At 38.4% G+C, this 18,820-nt stretch overlaps 1 protein-coding gene across 3 annotated transcripts in view; it reads right to left on the reverse strand.

Moving 5' to 3' along the window:
- The window catches only part of CCDC102B (coiled-coil domain containing 102B), a 362,186-nt gene that overhangs the window by 216,988 nt on the left and 126,378 nt on the right, over positions 1 to 18,820 (reverse strand). For all 3 annotated transcript variants that reach the window (XM_065585187.1, XM_005281488.4, XM_065585188.1), the window contains exon 6: positions 15,285 to 15,494. In XM_065585187.1, the coding sequence (XP_065441259.1) occupies positions 15,285 to 15,494 (210 nt within the window). The remainder of the gene's footprint in view (positions 1 to 15,284; positions 15,495 to 18,820) is intronic.

An 18,820-nucleotide genomic window follows, 5' to 3' on the forward strand; every position in this document is an offset into this window, starting at 1 on the left:
TGAAGAGAGAATAATACAAGGCAGGTAGGCAGTGATAGGTGAACCTCACAAGGTTCATTCAGTTTAGATATTTATTCATACTTTGAGCCTCCCCTCTCACTAGACCCAATGCATAATCATACTTCCCAACCAAGTCCTCCAGCAAGCCCTGGCTCCTTCCTGCCTGCTAGTTTAAAGAGAGAGAGAACAAGTGAAGAGGAAAGAGAAATTAGGTAGAGAAGCCCAATGGTCTTTTATCCCATCTGTTGGCTATTCTTTATCTTTGTGAGGTGACCAAATGATATGTTCCCAGCCATTCCAGGTAGGGTTCATTTTAAGGGGGGTGCTTTTGTGCAGTTTGACCCACTAGCCCTTCCACAGGGTCCCACTGATCTGCAATTAAAGCAGCACTGTATCTTGTGCCCTCCTATGCAACACAGTTGTTAAATCCTATTTACAGAATGTCTTAGTTGCACAATTAACAGAATTAAAAAGATGTATAAGCTTGAAAGCTCTTCTCTCTCACCAACAGAAGTTGGTCCAATGAAACATATTACCTCACCCTCCTTGCCTCTAAGAGGAATTTTTTTTTTTCATTATTTGAAAGAAAGACCGGGTCTGACGGGTTGGAAAATGCAGTTTCAGGTGGTGGGAGAATATATTGATAGGAAGACTCTTACATGGGTAAGGGATTTTATGTTTTAATAGACCGAGGAAATTTTTGCATTTCTGTGGTTCTACAATATGCAGCCACATAACTAGAAGAGGTGGGAGAAATATACCAAGTGAATAGTGTACTGAATTACATAAAGACAAGAAGCCAAAAATAGAGGAATGGACAATCCAGTTTGGTTTCATATAATTTTAAATAACTGGTTGTTACTTATAGAGGATTTTTTTATAGGTGCTCATTCAGCTGATGTTAAATTGACAGTACTCATTAATTAAAAAAATCTGTTTGTTTAGTAACCTCTTAATCAAATCTAAGTCATAAAAAGCAAGACTGAGAAAAGAATCTAACTTGCACGGCATAATTTGATGCATTAATTTGCTAATTTCTAGAGACTGACTCATTTGTGATAAATATAAGATTGGAGGAGCATAAATAATTGACTTTTCTTCTTAAAAGGTGAAATATATTTCCCTAAGAAAAAGAGTAACAAAATGCTTCTAATACAAGACGATATTCAGGAAACTGAAAATCACCTCCTTAATTTAGTAAACCACAAATTGAGCTTGTTTTAGTATATACATGCAACCTAGAAGTCAACTAATAAGTATGGTGATGTTATTTAAAAATGTCACTAAGAAATGGACTGACTTATTTGTTGCCCTTATATCAGTACACAACTTAGAATCCTAAAAAACTATCACAGCTTTCTTATAAATCCTCTTTATACAGCAACAATAAATTCACTGACAGGTATTGTTTAGATAAATAAGCATTGGTAAAGATCCACTGTAGAAGTTACAGCAGATTGGAAGAAAGGCAATGTGCCTATTCTTAAAAAGGCTAACCAGGAAGACCCAGGTAATTATAGGCCTGTCAGTCTGACATTGATCCCGGTCAAGATAACAGAACAGCTGATACAGGACTCAAATAATTAAGAATTAAAGAAGGGTACTATAATTAATGCCAATCACCATGGTGTGATTCTTCCTAGGGATAGCCATGGTCCTGAAGGCATCTCCCTACCACCTGCCCTTAGCATGAGGAAGTCTTGTCTGTGCCTGTTGTGGGTCAGTTGCCCAACTCCACCAGCCTCTGGCAACACAAACACTCCCTTCTAGTACCTCCGCAGGCCCTGCTCTCTCCTTACAGGTTAACCATAGGCATACTCTGACCACTAAGCTTTCGGAGCATCGTTATGAAGTATCCAGCCCCATTCCAGTGGAAACTCACAGAATTCACAGAACCATTACAGAAAGGTATAAACACACTAGCTTTCCAGTTATACCTCAGGGTCACCACTATGCTCAATACAGCACTTAGCACTTAGATATGTTTATAGTAAAACCAAGAAGATGTTTATTTAACAAAAAACAGAGATTAGAGAAGAAACAAATAGACATAATGGAAACAAATTGTTAAATATTAAAATAAAATCATAACATGCTTTCTAGAACCTAAACTTAACTAAGAAGACATTCTCATGTCATATAGAGCAAAAACTCATTGAAAATCCTTCCAGCATACTCTGTTTATGAGACTAGTTACACTGTCCTCTTGCCTCCTCAGTGGAAAATTCTGTGTCTCTTTGCAGTTCCCTATACATCAAATCAGTCCTTTGATCTTTATCCTTAAACTGATTGTTTTCCCCTATGGCCTACCTCTCTTGTTGACCAGCAATCTTTTAAGAGGCACCTGGCTCCACAAGCCGATAGACTTACATTGCGAGACATACAATGCACAATACACTCTTGACTAGACAAAGAGAGATAAGCATCTACTATCCCCAACCTGAACACAATCTTTCAAAGACCTGTCACCTCCTGGTAACCTACTTTTAACTTCAAGGCTTTAATAACATAATTTCCAGTATAAATATACAACTTTTTTAGTATTACCTGTATGTACATTTCTCAATGACTAAGATGATCAGTGTGTTACTGGCTGTTGGTAGAAACCTCGCATACTACCTTTTGGTGCACTATTATGTAGACATCAGACCCAGGAAATTCCTGTAAACCTGAATGTACCTCCTGTGCCCTTTGCCAATTTGCACCAAGAAATTCCTGGGTCACACATGTGTTTATGGAGAATAGATTCTGTTAAATTATTTGATATCTTTTTTATGAGATTACAAATGTGGTTGATAAAGGTAATAGTGTTGATGTAATATGCTTAGACTTTTATCAGATGTTTGACTTGGTACCGCATAACAGATAGGTCTCAAAATGTAATTGTAAATAGGGAATCATCACTGATATGTTTCTAGTTCTTGGCCCTACAGTATTCAAAATGTTTATGTTGAAGATAACATTCCATGTTATGAACTGGAAGGAAACATAAAAACATCACTGGTTAAAAGATAGGAAACAAAGGGTAGGAATAAATGGGTAGTTTTCAGAATGGAGAGAGGTAAATAGTGATGTCCCTGATGGCTGTGTATTGGGACCAGTACTGTTCAGCATATTCATAAATGATCTGGAAAAAGGGGGAAGCAGTGAGGTGGCAAAATTTACAGAGGATACAAAACTACTCAAGTAGTTGAAGGCAGACTGCGAAGACTTACAAAGGCATCTCACAAAACTGGGTGACTGGGCAACAAAATGGCAGATGAAATTCAATGTTGATAAATGCAAAGTAATGTACATTGGAAAACATAATCCCAACTATACATACAAAATGATAGGGTCTAAATTAGCTGTTACCACTCAAGAAAGAGATCTCAGCACCATTGTGGATAGTTCTCTGAAAACATCTACTCAATGTCCAGCGGCAGTCAAAAAAATCTAACAGAATGTTAGGAATCATTAGGAAAGGGATAGATAATACAACAGAAAATATCATATTGCCTCTCTATAAATCTTGAATACTGTATACAGATGTGGTCACCCCATCTCAAAAAGGTGTATTGGAATTGGAAAAGGTTCAGAAAAGGGCAATAAAAATGATTAGGGGTATGTAACACCTTCCGCATGAGGAGAGATTAATAAAACAGGGACTTTTCAGCTTCGAAAAGAGATGACTAAGGGGTAATATGATAGACGTCTACAAAATCATGACTGGTATGGAGAAAGTAAATAAGGAAGTATTGTTTAATACTTCTCATAACACAAGAACCAGGGATCCCCAAATGAAATTAATAGGCCACAGGTTTGAAACAAACAAAAGGAAATATTTTTTTCACACAACACACAGTCAACCTGTGGAACTCTTTGCTAGAGAATATTGTGAAGGCCAAGACTATAGCAGGGTTCAAAAAAGGACTAGATAAGTTAATGGAGGATAAATCCATCAATGGCTATTAGCCGGGATGGGCAGGGATGGTGTCCCTAGCCTCTGTTTATCTAGAAACGGGAAATGGGGAACAAGGGATGGATCACTTGATGATTACCTGTTCTGTTAATTCCCTCTGGGGCATCTGGCATTGGCCACTGTTGGAAGACAAGATACTGGGCTAGATGGACCTTTCTGATGTTCTTATGATAAAGTCAGGAGATGATACAAAAAGTTGGGGAGCAGTAAATAATGAAGAAGACAGGTCACTAATAAAGTTTTGGGGGTCCTGGTGGATAATCAGCTGAACTTGAGCTCCTGGTGCAATTTTGTGGCCAAATGGGCTAATACAATCTTTGATTGCATAAAGAGAAAAATCTTTAGTAGGAGTAGAAAGGTAATGTTACCTCTGTATTTGGCACTGGTGCAACCACTGCTGGAATACTGTGTCTAGTTCTGGTGCCCACAATTGAAGAAGGATGTTGATAAATTGGGAGGGTTCAGAGAAGAGCCATGAAAATTATTAAAACATGCCTTAAGCTCCTTGAGTCTATTAACCTTAATAAAGAGAAGATTAAAGGGGACTTTATCACAGTTTACAATACTTACATGGGGAACAAATATTTGATAATGGACATTTCAATCTAGTTGACAAAGCTATAACATGTTCCAAGGCTAGAAGTTGAAACTAGACAAATTCAGAGTGGAAATAAGCTGTATCCTGCAGGTAAAGTACATTGAAAACATTATCTGTATCATTTGTTCACTTTTATATTCATATTTTATATAAAACAGAGTTAAATTGATTTAGAAAGGTCAATAAGTGTTGGTTGGGGAATGATGGAATTGATATTTGGTATTTGGATTTAGTGTATTTTATTTTTATTTCAGCCATCTAAAATGCAATGCGTTCCATTTTGTGCGGGTTGGTGTGAAAGCTAAGCTGTTTGCCTTTGTGTTCATGCTACCTCTGGATTTAATTACACATCCTATCAAAATTTTTCAAAGAGAAACCTTGTCAGCTATTCTGTGCTGTTGAAGCAGCCATCATATGATGGTTAAAAATAAAATACAAAACAAGTAATCAAAAGAATACATTTCTTCCTTTGGGACAAACTAAATCTGAAATCTATCAAAAAGATGCTTAAACTATCAAAAAGATGCTTACTTTTCCATACCTTTCCATTCATATATCTGCCCTTTCCGAATGTTCATAGAGACTTGTTCCCAGGTGTACTTTTAAATTTTATTTTCAGATCTAGAAGTTCACCTATTTTATCAGTCTCTCAGACTCATTTATAGGAGTATTCATTCAGACTATTTTCTTGTATGGCATTCATAGTAATGATAAAGCTGCTTTTTTTAAAACATCAGTTGGAATAAGCCAACCTATATAGTTCATAATTATTTTGTATTTTCAGTTTCAATAATTATTTAAAAATACTAGGCTGCGTGCAGGATCACAATCTTTGTTTTCATAACTAGAAGAATAGATAACTTTAAGGCCCTGATTCAATAAACCATTTAGTCATGCATTAAAGTGCTATGAACTTCAATGGGATTCAGTGCAACACTAATGAAGGTCGTAGTTCAGCAAAGCATTTAGGCATGTTCTCAAGTCCCACTGAAGTTAATAAGACTTAAAGGTCCTGGGTCAGCAAAGTATTTAAGCATGTGCTTAAATCCTAGTAACTTCAGTGGGACTTGAGAACATGCTTAAGTGCTTTGCTGAATCACGACCTTCATTAGTGTTGCTCTCAATTACTCATTTTTGGTGTTCTGTTTTGATAGCTACACCAGATATTAATAGAACAGAGCTTTTTGAATTTAGTAGTTTGAGAATCTATCTTCAAATTAAGTATGAAGTATTTCCTTTGAACTGAGAGAGAGAAAGAAAGAGAGAGAGGTCTAGTTTAGACAGTCAGTATTGTGGAATAATTCTAGGATGCATACAAAAAATGTTACTTGTCACAGACAGTTCAAAGACTACAAAAAACTCCATTTTGATTTCTCTTTCTTTTACTACTGAATGTCAATGACAATTATGCTGCTTACATTATTTTCACTATAGTGAGCTACTATCAAGTTATCTATAATTTGAACTTACTGTTTTGTATTTGTATTCAGGTCATTCACACGCAACCCAGATAGCACAGAAATAAGGAGATAAATTCATTTAATTAGGAACTATTTTCCCTTCCAAGTAATATTTTTAAAGTATTTATACCCAATATAACATTCCATACAAATGTTTGTAGTTTGGACTGTCTCCTACTTGTATGTGGTTTGATAAAAATGATATATTGGAGAGCTGATCAATTTGAAAAATGTGACAGAGGAAAGAAATATTGTGACCTTTTTCAGTTTTATGACACTGACTTCTGAATTTCAGCACATCAGCCATTCTGTGTTGTAAAATATGATCAGAAAGGCATGAGCTTTCATTTACTGATGTCTGCTCTTCAGTTGTATCAATATATGTTCCCACAAGAAGAAATGCTTACACAATGTATAAGGATTAAGAATTGGGTGAATAACTATTCAAATAATTTGCATATTTCACAAATATTTTTGAACAAGTTATTTGACAATTTAAAAAAAATATTCACCCAATTGAAGAGCAGGGATGATAATTTGCCAAGCATTTCCGAATAGTTATTTATATAATTTTTCAAGACTTTTAAAAATAAGTGATTAAACTTTAAGGATTACTTATCCATCTCAAATGTAGATTAATTGGTCATTGGTTTATTCCCAAACAAGGAAGCTACCTTAAATTGGAGTTAAGGGTAAGAAACATAAGAGAGATATGTTAATTATCCTAAAAACAAATGTTACACATCTAGAATATTCAGACTTAAGTTAGGGACACTGTGAAATAACCACAAAAACAACGAAGAGTCATGGTACCTTAAAGACTAACAGATTTATTTGGGCATAAGCATCTGAAGAAGTGGGTTTTTTACCCACGAAAGCTTATGCCCAAATAAAACTGTTTGTCTTTGAGGTGCCACCGGACTCCTCGTTGTTTTTGTGGATACAGACTAACACGGCTACCCCTCTCATACTTGACACCATGAAATATCCAGACCATTATAACTGGTGCATAACAGTGTTTGTGCTTCCATATTAGCAGAAACTGATTTTTAAAGACAATTTATATATTTCATTTTTACTTTCATGGTATCACCACAGGGACTGAACTAAAGTAGTTTGGGTGCCTTAACTATGAATTTCCATACCTATAAAGAAAAACCAAACATGTTCACGTTCACTATGGATTTTCCAGGGTTATCACTGATTTGGGGATAATTGAAATATTCCTGTAATGGGATTTACCCTAAACTGCAGACATGTAATCTCAAATTTAATTCCTTGTTAACAGTTATCTAGGAATTTTCTTGGGTTTTTTACATTAAAAATTTCATACTTAAATGCTAACAAAGAAATCCAAATCTAATGTTACCATGTGATATTTCTCAAGATTTGAAGATACGTAGCATCAACCTTAAATTAGGAGAAAAAAAAATCAATACCCACCTCTCCCCCCCCCCCCCACACACACACATTTTTAGAATAAGATTCAGTGGCACACAGTGGCTGCCTTCTCCCACTCTGGAGCAGGACAGAGCAACCATAGAGCTTTGGGCAATTTCCCCCTGCTCCTGACCTCTATATTTCCCTGCATGCACAGCACACAAATTCCATTTTCTCCCTCCATCACATCTGACCCCTTCTCCTTCCCTTCTCCCCTCACCACAAGAATCCCCTTTCTATCCTTTGTAAGTACTTGTGGTGCAATGGGTAATGCTGAAAGTAAAGTTTTAGGATTAATGGCCATGATTTCTTGTTTTTATTCGTAACTGAAAGTTTCTTCTTCAGCATAGACTGCAGAATATTCTACTTTAGGGAATTCCATGAACAATCAGACACTTTCAAAATGGCCATCATCTGCTATTGTTTACAACAGAAGAGAAGTCAAACTGCCCTCAGGGAGGATGGTGGCCCTCTTGCTGTCAGGAACCACCATATTATCTTATGGTAGCCTGTGGGGGAAGATAAGAAAGATCAAATAAATATAACATGGGAGGCTACATATCTCAAGGGACTGCTAATACAGCAGGCTTCACTTTGATTAAGGATTCATTGATTTTTCATGTTTAAGAAATACCCATCAGTTCTGAAACTTGGGGATTGGGAGTACAAAAATGTGGATGTAAAAAGTTTAAAAACAAAACAAACAAACAAACAAACAAACAGAAAAATAGTTTTTACCGAGAGCCTTGAGAATAGAGCTGATCAAAACATTTTTAAGAGCATTTTCACTGAAAAGTGAGGTTTTGATGACAATAATTTTGTTATTTAAAAGTTATGCAGAAAAAATCCCACCCTCACTTTCCTCCTGCCACCTTTTTCCACTGGAAAATAGAGTGGGATTTTTCCTCAATTTCAAAAACAAAGAAAAATCAAACCCCTTTCACTGGTTACTGCCCCACTGAGATGAGTATCATCATTCCTCCTCCTCTAAGTCAAAAAGGAACCAAGTCTGAAGGCCCAGCAGTGTCCATGGTTATATTTGAACCCCAGTGAGGGGGAGAACAGAAATCATTGATGATCACATAGGCATCTATTAAGAGCAGCATTGTGTTTTGGCATTTCTAGCATGTAAAGGTTATTTTGTGATGGAGCTGGTAGAGTATTACTGACTTTTCTCTCTCGCTCCCAGTTTGACTGTGTATATATGAAACCTTTACAAGCCTAATGCAAAGTCAAAACAGCAAGCGAGGAAACATTACTCAAGTAGTGACTTCAAAGTTATACCCTACAGCTAATCTATTGTATTTGTACTGATTTTTAAAGCTAGATAAATAGATATGTTACTTAGCAGATCTTTATTTGAAGACCTTTACCTCAATCATTAGAGCTAGCACTGTAAAACAAAATTACTACTCAACAAAATTAATTTCTGATTTTGTTCAAAATGATCTTTAGAGTTGAAGGTAATAAATCTCCTTCAGTAAATAATATGCTTTTGGGTATTGATTTATATTTTCAATAGTTTTTTCATTCATTGCGATCCCTTCTAAAATGAACCACTTGGATACATTTAACATTAGTTGCCAGCCTATTTGTCAAACATTATAACTATTATTTTAAAATGCAAACTCCATTCCAGGAAGTGCAATCAATAGGGCCACATAAAAAACAGTGTCTTCTCTCAATTGTTTCACCAATTTTGCTGATCACATACAACAAAACAACAACAGAAGTTAACCTTTTGGAAACTGACAATGGAAATATTTTGAACATACTGACAATTCAGAATTGTAGGGACTAATTTTTAATGCATGACATCATTTTATAGTCACATATCTTCACACTAACATTTGTGCCCAAAAAATGCTTGTTTGCATTCATGGCACTTATGTGTGAATTGCTATCCCAAATGACTGTGTAGATCATTACTTGTATATAATTATACACACTAAAGTGCAAGTTCAAAATTAAAGGTTGGAGTAAGACCCCTTAGAAAAGATGGGCTAAAGGAATCATTCACAAGTTGACTATTAAGAAAAACAGTTAAAAAAAATGCTAATAGTCTGTTACTGTTGAAAACACATGCATCAGAACTGCCACACTGTCTTGGAGATTTAGAAACATCTAGCCCTAGTTTGATTCTTCCTTGTCCAAATGAAAACAATGGTGCAAGATTATTTTTTTACTTATACTAGATTGGAAAAAATCGACACATAAATCCTTATTGCATTAGCTTCTTTGGGAACTAGTATAGTTCTTATGCAGATGCAAAACAATCAGGTTCCTCAGTTTCTTTCTGGTCTGGTTTTATGTCACAAATGTCCTGGGTAAGAAAGAGATAAAGCATTTCCTCTTTCCTCCTTGGAGAACCTTTCCACCCTTACAGAAACTCACATTGTAATCTGTGGAATACATAACAAACACCAACAGGTTTAAGGAACCTTTGCTGATATATGATTTATTTCATTTATTACTGGGCACCATTGGTTTTAATTAAAGAATCAATATTTCCCAACCATTAGTACCAGGTAATGCTACCATTGTTGCCTATCCTAAGTTCAGGGAAACAATTCTAAAATACCTCTATGGCAGGGGTTCTCAAACTTCATTGCACGGCGACCGCCTTCTGAAAACAAAATTTACTACATGACCCCAGGAGGGGGGACCGAACCATGAGCCCACCCAAACCCCGCTGCCTGGGGGGTCGGGGGAGCAAATCAAAGTAACCTGAGCCCCGCCACCCCAGGCTGAAATTGAATTCTGAGCCCTGGGTGGTGGGGCTCGGGCTTCAGCTTCGGCCCCGGGCCCCAGCCACTCTAATGCCAGCCCTGGCAACCCCATTAAAATTGGGTCGCGATCCACTTTGGAGTCCTGACCCACAATTTGTATGGCATAACTATTCATAGATTGTAGATTCATCTCCAATCTTTCCTTTGTTGGTGGGCAGTGGGGAAGGGATAAGAGAGGGGCATTTATTTGGCAAGTGGTCTGGGTTAGAAGCTACAGGCTCTTTGTTTACACCTGGTCCATTCAATGTCTCATGCTTACCTATACTAAGTTTTCACTGTATTTTTATTATTTAAAAAAAAATCACAAAAGAAATCACATACAAACAATTAAGCATGAAAAAGTTACAGAAGCTCATTTGTGCCAAATGTTGACAGCACCCTCAGTCATGATAAGTTGCACCTTATTCAGAGCAGTCCCACAGATTTCAGCTGGTCTACTCCTGGAATGAGCTACTGTAACTCAAATCAAGTAAGGATAACAAACTCTGGCCCTGGTTCTTTTGTTCGCTCTCCCTTCCCTGAATCCTCCCCCCCCCACCCTCACACCCCCTCCAACACACATTCTATACCTAGCATCTATCTGACCCCATTTCAAGGCACATAACCTACTGCTTAATGAACATACAATTGCAATCACTCAAGCTCATGGGCACACACTCCTTCTCACTCTCTCCTCTCTTTTTCCTAAAAATAGCAGCAAGGGCTACTGGAGCAATAAACTGCAAAACCACATGGGAAATAAAATGTCATAACATTAATTATATCCTCAGTTACACTGCTGTAATCTCTCTGAATGCATCCATGTTACGAATGGGCTAATTCTGTAATAAGTAAGCTAACTACTTTTAAGACCTTAAAAAAAAGACCTCATGGGCATGCTTTCATAACTATTTAGAAACTTATCCTTAATACAGAGGGAACAAGATAATAGGTATTTTAATAGTTAGTTGATTGTTATATTCTCCAGAAAGACACTTATAACCAAGGTTTATGACCATCTACTAGTGTGCTTATAACTATCTATAAAAGTATTTCCCAAATCACAGAAATGTTTTTTCCCAAATCACCAAAATATTTTTCCCAAATACCAAAGTATTTCCCAAATCACAGGACTGGAAGGGACCTTGATAGGCCATCTAGTCCAGTTCTCTGCACTGAGGCAGAACTAAACATTATTTAGACCATCCCTGACAGGTGTATGTCTAACCTGTTCTTAAAAACCTCCAATGACAGAGATTTCACAACATCCCTAGGTAAGTTATTCCAGTCTTAACCACCCTGACAGTTACCAAGTTTTTCCTAATATCCAACCTACACCCCCCTTGCTGCAACTGAGCTCATTCCTTCTTGTCCAGGCCTCAGTGGTAAACAACAATTTATCAACCTCCTTCTTGTAACAGCCTTTTACATATTTGGAGACTATTATCATGTCCCCCCTCAGTCTTCTCCTTTCCAGACTAAACAAACCCATTTTTTTAAATTTTTCCTCATAGAAAGTGGGCTGTAGTCCACGAAAACTTATGCTCTAATAAATTTGTTAGTCTCTAAGGTGCCACAAGTACTCCTGTTCTTTTTCCTCATAGATTGTGTTTTCTAGTCCCTTAATCATTTTTGTTGCTCTCTTCAGGATTTTCTCCAGTTTGTCCATATCTTTCTCAAAGTATGGTGCCCAGAATTGGGCACAGGACTTCATTTGAGGCCCTATCAGTGCTGAGTAGAGTGGAAGAATTACTTCTTGTGTCTTGCTTACTACACTCCTGCTAATACCTCCCCGGGGGGGTTGGCCAGGTTCTAGATTAGTCACAGGCCTGGTGAGAAGGAGAAGCCCTGTCAGTGGATGGGGGTTACAGAGCGAGCCCACCTCCGACTCATGCTGAGTGTTGCAATCTGGTGCACAGGGTTGCAGCACCACTTAGGTTTGGCCCAGCCGCTCTTCCATCATGATGGATGGGTGTTGAGCCAAATTTGAGTACGTGTAACTGCAACCTGGTGCAGGGGGTTGGAATGCCACTCAGTCATGATGGAGGCATGGCTGGCCTAGACCTGAATGGTGCTGCAATCATGTGCACTGGATCAAAATGCCTGGAGCAGGGAGCCAGGACCAGCCCAGGCCCAGTGAGTGATGGGTGAGCTCACTCTTCACTGTGTTCACTCATGCTCTCCCCCATACTCTCCCCTCCCATCTGGGGGCTTCCCTTCTCGAGTGGGCCTGGATTAGGATTGAAGTGCGGGAGCAAAGGGTGCTGCTGCAGGTGGTCGTTGCCCCCTCAGCAAGGCAAGGAGGTGGAGGCAAAGGAGGACACTGGCTTATGAATTTGAACTGTGGGTCACAGAAGAAAGACAAAATGCAGTTGGTGTGTGGACCAAAAGTTTGGGAACCACTGTTCTATAGCAAATACTACTCATGTCTTTAACATGCTTAAAACAGCTATTGATCATTTATTAACCTTTTATAAAAAGCAGCCTTAATATAAAGTGTGAGCAAAAAACACAGCAGGGTTCCGTTTAAATAATGGCCTATTTCTTATTTTAGCCCAACTATTTTCTAATTGAACAACTAAGATACACCAATCCACCTAGAGAAGCACTGGAGAATACACAGTAATATAGGGGAAAGTCCTATACTGGCCAGAGGGCGGACAATGTAATTTAACTAATAGGACTCTTCTATTATGTTATGAAAACCTTTGGGGGAAGTTTGAGGAGACGTTTCTTCAGAGTGAGGCACAGAAAAGAACAGATACTTATCCACAGTAGCTTTGGTTCTTTGAGATGTGTGGTCCACATGGATTCCTCTCTTAGTGGCATGAGATGGGTTCCTTTTGGCCAGCAGTGTCTGTTGCGGTAAAGCCTGTGCTTTAGGTGTCATAGCCCCACCACCTGAGGACTGAGCAGAGCCAACCACCCCTTAGATCCTTCACCAACACAGAATCCCAAAAGAAGTAGGGTTCTGTAGTAGCCAGCAAGCAGAAAGGGTTGTGGAATACACATGGAGAGGTGAGTAGTAGACATCCTGCTAAAATAATGACTGCAGGACAGCTATCTGATCTGGAACTTCTACCAATAAGTAGTGTCTTAAAATGGTGTGAACTGAACTCCATGTAGTTGCCCTGCTGATTTCAGAAATAGGGACATTTAGTGAATAAATTCTAATGACTATATGAGGCTGACTAGCTCATAACATGTTCTTATACAGTTGGAGACCCATTCTGATAATCTCTGTAAGGATATTGCCTCACCATTACCCCTAGCAGAAAAGACCACAAGTAATCTGGGTGTGTTCCTAATTTACTTTCTTCCACCAAAATAAGAAGACAGTGCCCTTAATACATCAAATATGTGAAGTTTAGCTTCCCCCTGCCAGGGTTGAGACTTGGGAAAGAAAACTGGAAGACAAATTAATTGATTTATATGGAAGTCTGAAGCAACCTTGAGCAGAAACTTGGGGTGAGGCCTGAGAATGACCCTGTCTTTATGAAAACATGAATAAGGCCCTTAAGGATTCTTTCCACTGTAGATGAGAATATACAGTGTAGACTTGACTGTCGGAAATGTGCAGATATTGCTGCTAAATGAAGCCTTATGGAGCTGATGGAAAGTCCAGCTTGCTTCAAGACTAGTAAATAGTCCACCACCACTGAAATAGGTGTTGTCAAGGGGGACAGCTGGTTTTGAGATGCCCAAACAGAAAACCTCTTCCATATAGCTTTATAAATCATTTGGATTGAAGCCTTCCTGCTTTCAAACAGAATGCTGTGATCTTCAGCTGAACAACTTCTTTTGGTGGACATTATGTCAGATTGATGGCTGTAAGGCTAATTTTTCACTGCTAGGTTCATCAGAGCTTAAGACAAGAACTGCCTGCCCAACACTGGGGCTATTATGATTATCAAGCCTGCATCTCACTACTGTTTCTTCAGAACACTTGTTACCGTGGGAATTGGCAAAGGCATACATCAATCCCAGCATCCCCTCTGACTTCATGCATATTAGACACAGACCTGTACTTATAGGACTCATAGAGATCAGCTTCCATCTTTCTCACTAGTGACTGTTTCTACTTCTAATGATGTGCCGTATGGAAAGATTCAAGTTCTGTGGCAAATCCCACAGACTCCTGAAGTGCATTTGACCTCTTTTTGCTGATCTTGATCTGCAAGTCTAGCTGATTGTCTATAAATTGGTCCGTTGTCCATTTATCCTGGAAATCCTCATTGGTATCCAGGTATGCCAGGAACCCACGTCTCTTCAAGTCTTCTGCCATTTCAAATAGAAGGAATTGCATTCTGCTGTGTGATTCCTACTATGTTCAGGGAAACAAGGCTCCGTTTGTAAATATACAGGATTCTATCAAAGAGATACCAGACTTCATCTTCAATTTCTCCTCCTAACAGAAACAACCTACAAGACCCCAGTGCAGCTGTCCTGAACTGTGACAATAGTGTGGAAAGATATTTTAGGAAGATAAGATATAAGCAGTTTGTTGTTCTTTAGAAACCCAGACTCCTTCTGGAAGAATGAGATTTTCAGTAGTAAAGTTTAAAAGAATGAACTATATACGATATTTGAATACTGAACAAAATAAATTAAATAGGAGCCCAGTAATTTGAAGTTCTGTAAAAGTGAGTTTACATGAAAGAAAGTCTAGTATGGAAATATTTATTATGATTTTGCTTGTCATATTTCAGCTTGAAAAAGAAAGTAAATAGTTATAGCAACAATGCATAAAAATCATTGTCATTGTAATACTTTATGGAATGACTACACCCATCAGAGCCTTTTTTCAAAGAACATGCCATCCATTCAAAAACAAAATTAAGCAATACATTAGGGCCCCTAATCCTGCGAACACTTAACTTCATGCACTACTTGATGCATGTACTAATCCCTTTGACTTGAGTAGGAATACTCCTGTGTGTAACGTTACATCAATGTTGCATCAATGTTTCCAGAATCACTGGCTATTTTAAATTTGTGCTAATGGCTGAGAACTTCCTTTAAACAAGTTTGGATCTACTACCAAGTAAAGTCCGTACCTTATTTTTTTCCAGTAGTTCACTTTGTGCTGTTTTGAAATCAGAACCCAAGTTAGTTGATGGCAGTTTATTTCTCTTATCCAGAAGTTCCTGAATTTCTTTCACCTGGGCCTTCAACCTTCTATTTTCTCTTTCCAGATCTTGCTTTTCTGTTTCGAGTATTTCTCTCTTTCCCCACTCAGAGGTATTCTCAGACTGTAGTCTCTCCAGCTGAAAAAGAGAAAAAAAATATTTCTAAAAATCTGCTTTTTTTCTGGGTGAAGTTAAAGGGCTATCCAGCCAGCACATCCTACAGAGGTTTCATGGACACCCTGGAAAAAATCAACTTGATACATAATTTAACAGTTTTGCAGGATTCATAAATGTTTAAAAAATGTGAACATGGAAAAGAAAAACATACAAGTGAAACAACAGTTCTTTATTTTTCTGTAGTTTTATCTTTTCATTCATAAAGCACAAGTCATACTTCAAAAGGGGCAGTGTTAACCACTGTAAGTTATTGTTTTTAACTTGTTCCATTCTCTATTGTACATAGATTAATACTCTTAAAAATCAAGAAAAAGGATTTTTTTAAACACAAGAGAGCCAGTTTTGCACATCGTCTCTTTAAAAGTGTCGGAGCCCAGTTTTCACCCCATGAGGAAAAACCCCACTTTCCTTCCTAATTTTATTGTACACTGTTTTTAATTTTAAAGGAATGGAATGAAGTGTTTTGGAAATAAAACAATTAATAATGGATGAACATAAGCAGTTTTTTGTTATTGTTACTCAATTAAAGTTCTACATGAAATGCAGGATGATTGTAAAAAAATTGCACTTGAGTTGTGGACAAACCATGGAAAATTGTGGAAAAGTAATAATGGACCTTAATATTTGCGTTAAAGTGCATTGTTATTTTTATGTGAATTTCTGCTGTTGGCTGCCCAGGGCTAGGAGCAGGGGTCCGGGGCTTACATCGGCTGCCCAGGGATGAGAGAGGGGGCTCTTGCTCTCAGCCCTGGGGTGGCGGGGTATCCCACTGTTAGACCCATGCACAGCGAGGCTCCTGCTGTCAAAATTGTGGTGGAAGCCTAATATTGCATAATCTGCAATATCGCACGTTAAGTAGGGTTTTATACTCAATGGATTATTTTGTTAGTACTAAGAGCCTGCTGCATTGATGAGATAATGCTTTAACACTTGGGGCTGGTCTACTCTACGGGGGGGGGATCAATCCAAGATAAGCAACTTCAGCTACGCGAATAGCGTAGCTGAAGTCGAAGTATCTTGGATCGAATTACCTGGGGTCCACACAGCGCGGGATCGACGGCTGCGGCTCCCCAGTCGACTGCACTACCGCCACTCGCTCTGGTGGAGTTCCGGCGTTGACGGTGAGCACGTTTCGGGATCGATATATCGCGTCTTAACGAGACGCAACATATCAATCCCAGATAAATCGATTGCTACCCGCCAATACGGCAGGTAGTGAAGACGTACCCTTTGGTTAACAGTCATTAGTACTGGAATGACAATGGTCTTTTGCAATCCAACTTAGAACATCCCACTATCTTAGTTCAACAGAGTCAGGCTTTTTGAATGCTGATCAGTGCATTACTAAGGGGAATGAAATGAAGTAACAACAACAAAAAAACAGTTTACTAAGTGATGGAGAATGAACATCTAAAAAGTGATGTTATTTACTCAAAGACAGGTAGATGGAGGTTATGCCAAGGGTGTATCAAATGCTCTCAAGATTTTAAAGGAAAAGCTGTGGTCAAACAAATTGATTTTTGTACCAGAAATCAGATAACAGGCACTTATCAAAAGCTTTAAATAGGTTAGAAATGGTCAAAAATGAGAGAATCCAGCAACTTGAGCCAAGAAAAAGGGAAGGAGGAGAATTCCATCAACAGCAGAAAAGTTTTAAATAAAATAATGTGAACTTTGTTACTTGCAGTTTTGTGAAGACCAGAACCAATTATTTGATAAAATTATATGGTCTGACAACTGTGAAAGGCTATAAGGTATCGCTAGCTTTTAGTGCAGAAAAAGGCTGTACAAGCCAGCAAGGTTTTAGAAAGAAATCAGTCAGTCTTATTTTAGATTTACTTTTCACAGGCACTGACTGGTTTTATTTTAAAAACCCATATGTGGTAAACAGTAAAAAACAATCATATTCAAGGAGAATGGTAGATGAAGGCATTCACAGCATCAGAGACACAATAATTCAGAAACTTTTAGTTTCAGAAATGGTGTTACCTGGGTTAATCAAATTGCAGACTTGTTTGTCCGCTCCCCCTCCCCACACACACGCACAAAATCATTAGCAACTATACAAGCAAATTAAGATAAGAGCAGGATTAATCATGGGTTACATAGTTTTTCCATATCTAGTTCACAGAAGCCTCAATCCTACAAACACTTATAAATGTGATTAATTTTACTACTGAGAATAGTAGTCTACTCTACTGTGGGACTACTCACAGGTCCGTAGTAGCAATGAAAATGTACATTCAGCACTAAACCCACCATATCAGCTAGTATTATTTAACCATTTCTTGAACTAAACCCAAACTCCATTCCCTTGTGGAATTGCCTTGAAATTAATGGGTGTCCAGACAATCACAAGGGTCAGTCCACCTGGTGCAACTGCAGGATCTGGGCCTATCTTTGTAGTCTCCACAGAGAGCTCAGAGATTAAATGGGCATGGACACTGATCAATGCCTCCTTTGTAGAAAGAGACCCTCCATTCCAGGGTATAGGGGCCTTGCCTGGGTGTTGTGGAGCAACTTGTACTGTGACTCCCTAGCCGATGTAACTTTTGTAGCTAAATACTGCACCTTTATCAGAACTAGAGTCAAATTGAAAAAAGGTGTAAACTATTAAAAAAAAATTAGGATGTCAACCTCATGCTATGGGTTCCATAGAAGTGGAAAGTTCTGGAACTGAACAGACAGTGAAGAATGGTCAGGGGTTCATTGTGGTGTTACTTCTCATAAGATACAGAGTAAAACCAGATCAGGGAGCACCTGTACAGAGTTGGGCAGTTTTACATTCAATTGACTTCTTGTTTTTTTTCCCTGTTAACCCTATTAGAGCTGTATTAGGAGTCAGTAGCTCATTTGCCTGTTGGGGTATGTCTACACAGCAAAGAAAAACCAGTGGCTGGCCCATGCCAGCTGACTCAGGCTTACAGGGCTTGGGCTGTTTCACTGCTGTTGTAGACTTACGGGCTTGGGATGGAGCCCTGAGCTCTGGGACCCTTCCACCTCACAGGTCCTATAGCCCAGGCTCCAGCCTGACCTCGATGTCTACACAGCATTGAAATAGCCCAAGCCCTGCGAGCCTGAGTCAGCTGGCACAGGCCAGACATGAGTGTCTAGTTACTGTGTAAAATATCCAAAATGACAATCATGGGTTCACAGACAAACAGATATATATTTAGTGAGGGTAATATGACAGAAATTCGAATATCAGAGGGGTAGCCGTGTTAGTCTGAATCTGTAAAAAACAACAGAGGGTCCTGTGGCACCTTTGAGACTAACAGAAGTATTGG

Source organism: Chrysemys picta, chromosome 2 (genome assembly GCF_011386835.1).
Source record: "Chrysemys picta bellii isolate R12L10 chromosome 2, ASM1138683v2, whole genome shotgun sequence".
Taxonomy (NCBI): Eukaryota; Metazoa; Chordata; order Testudines; family Emydidae; genus Chrysemys; species Chrysemys picta.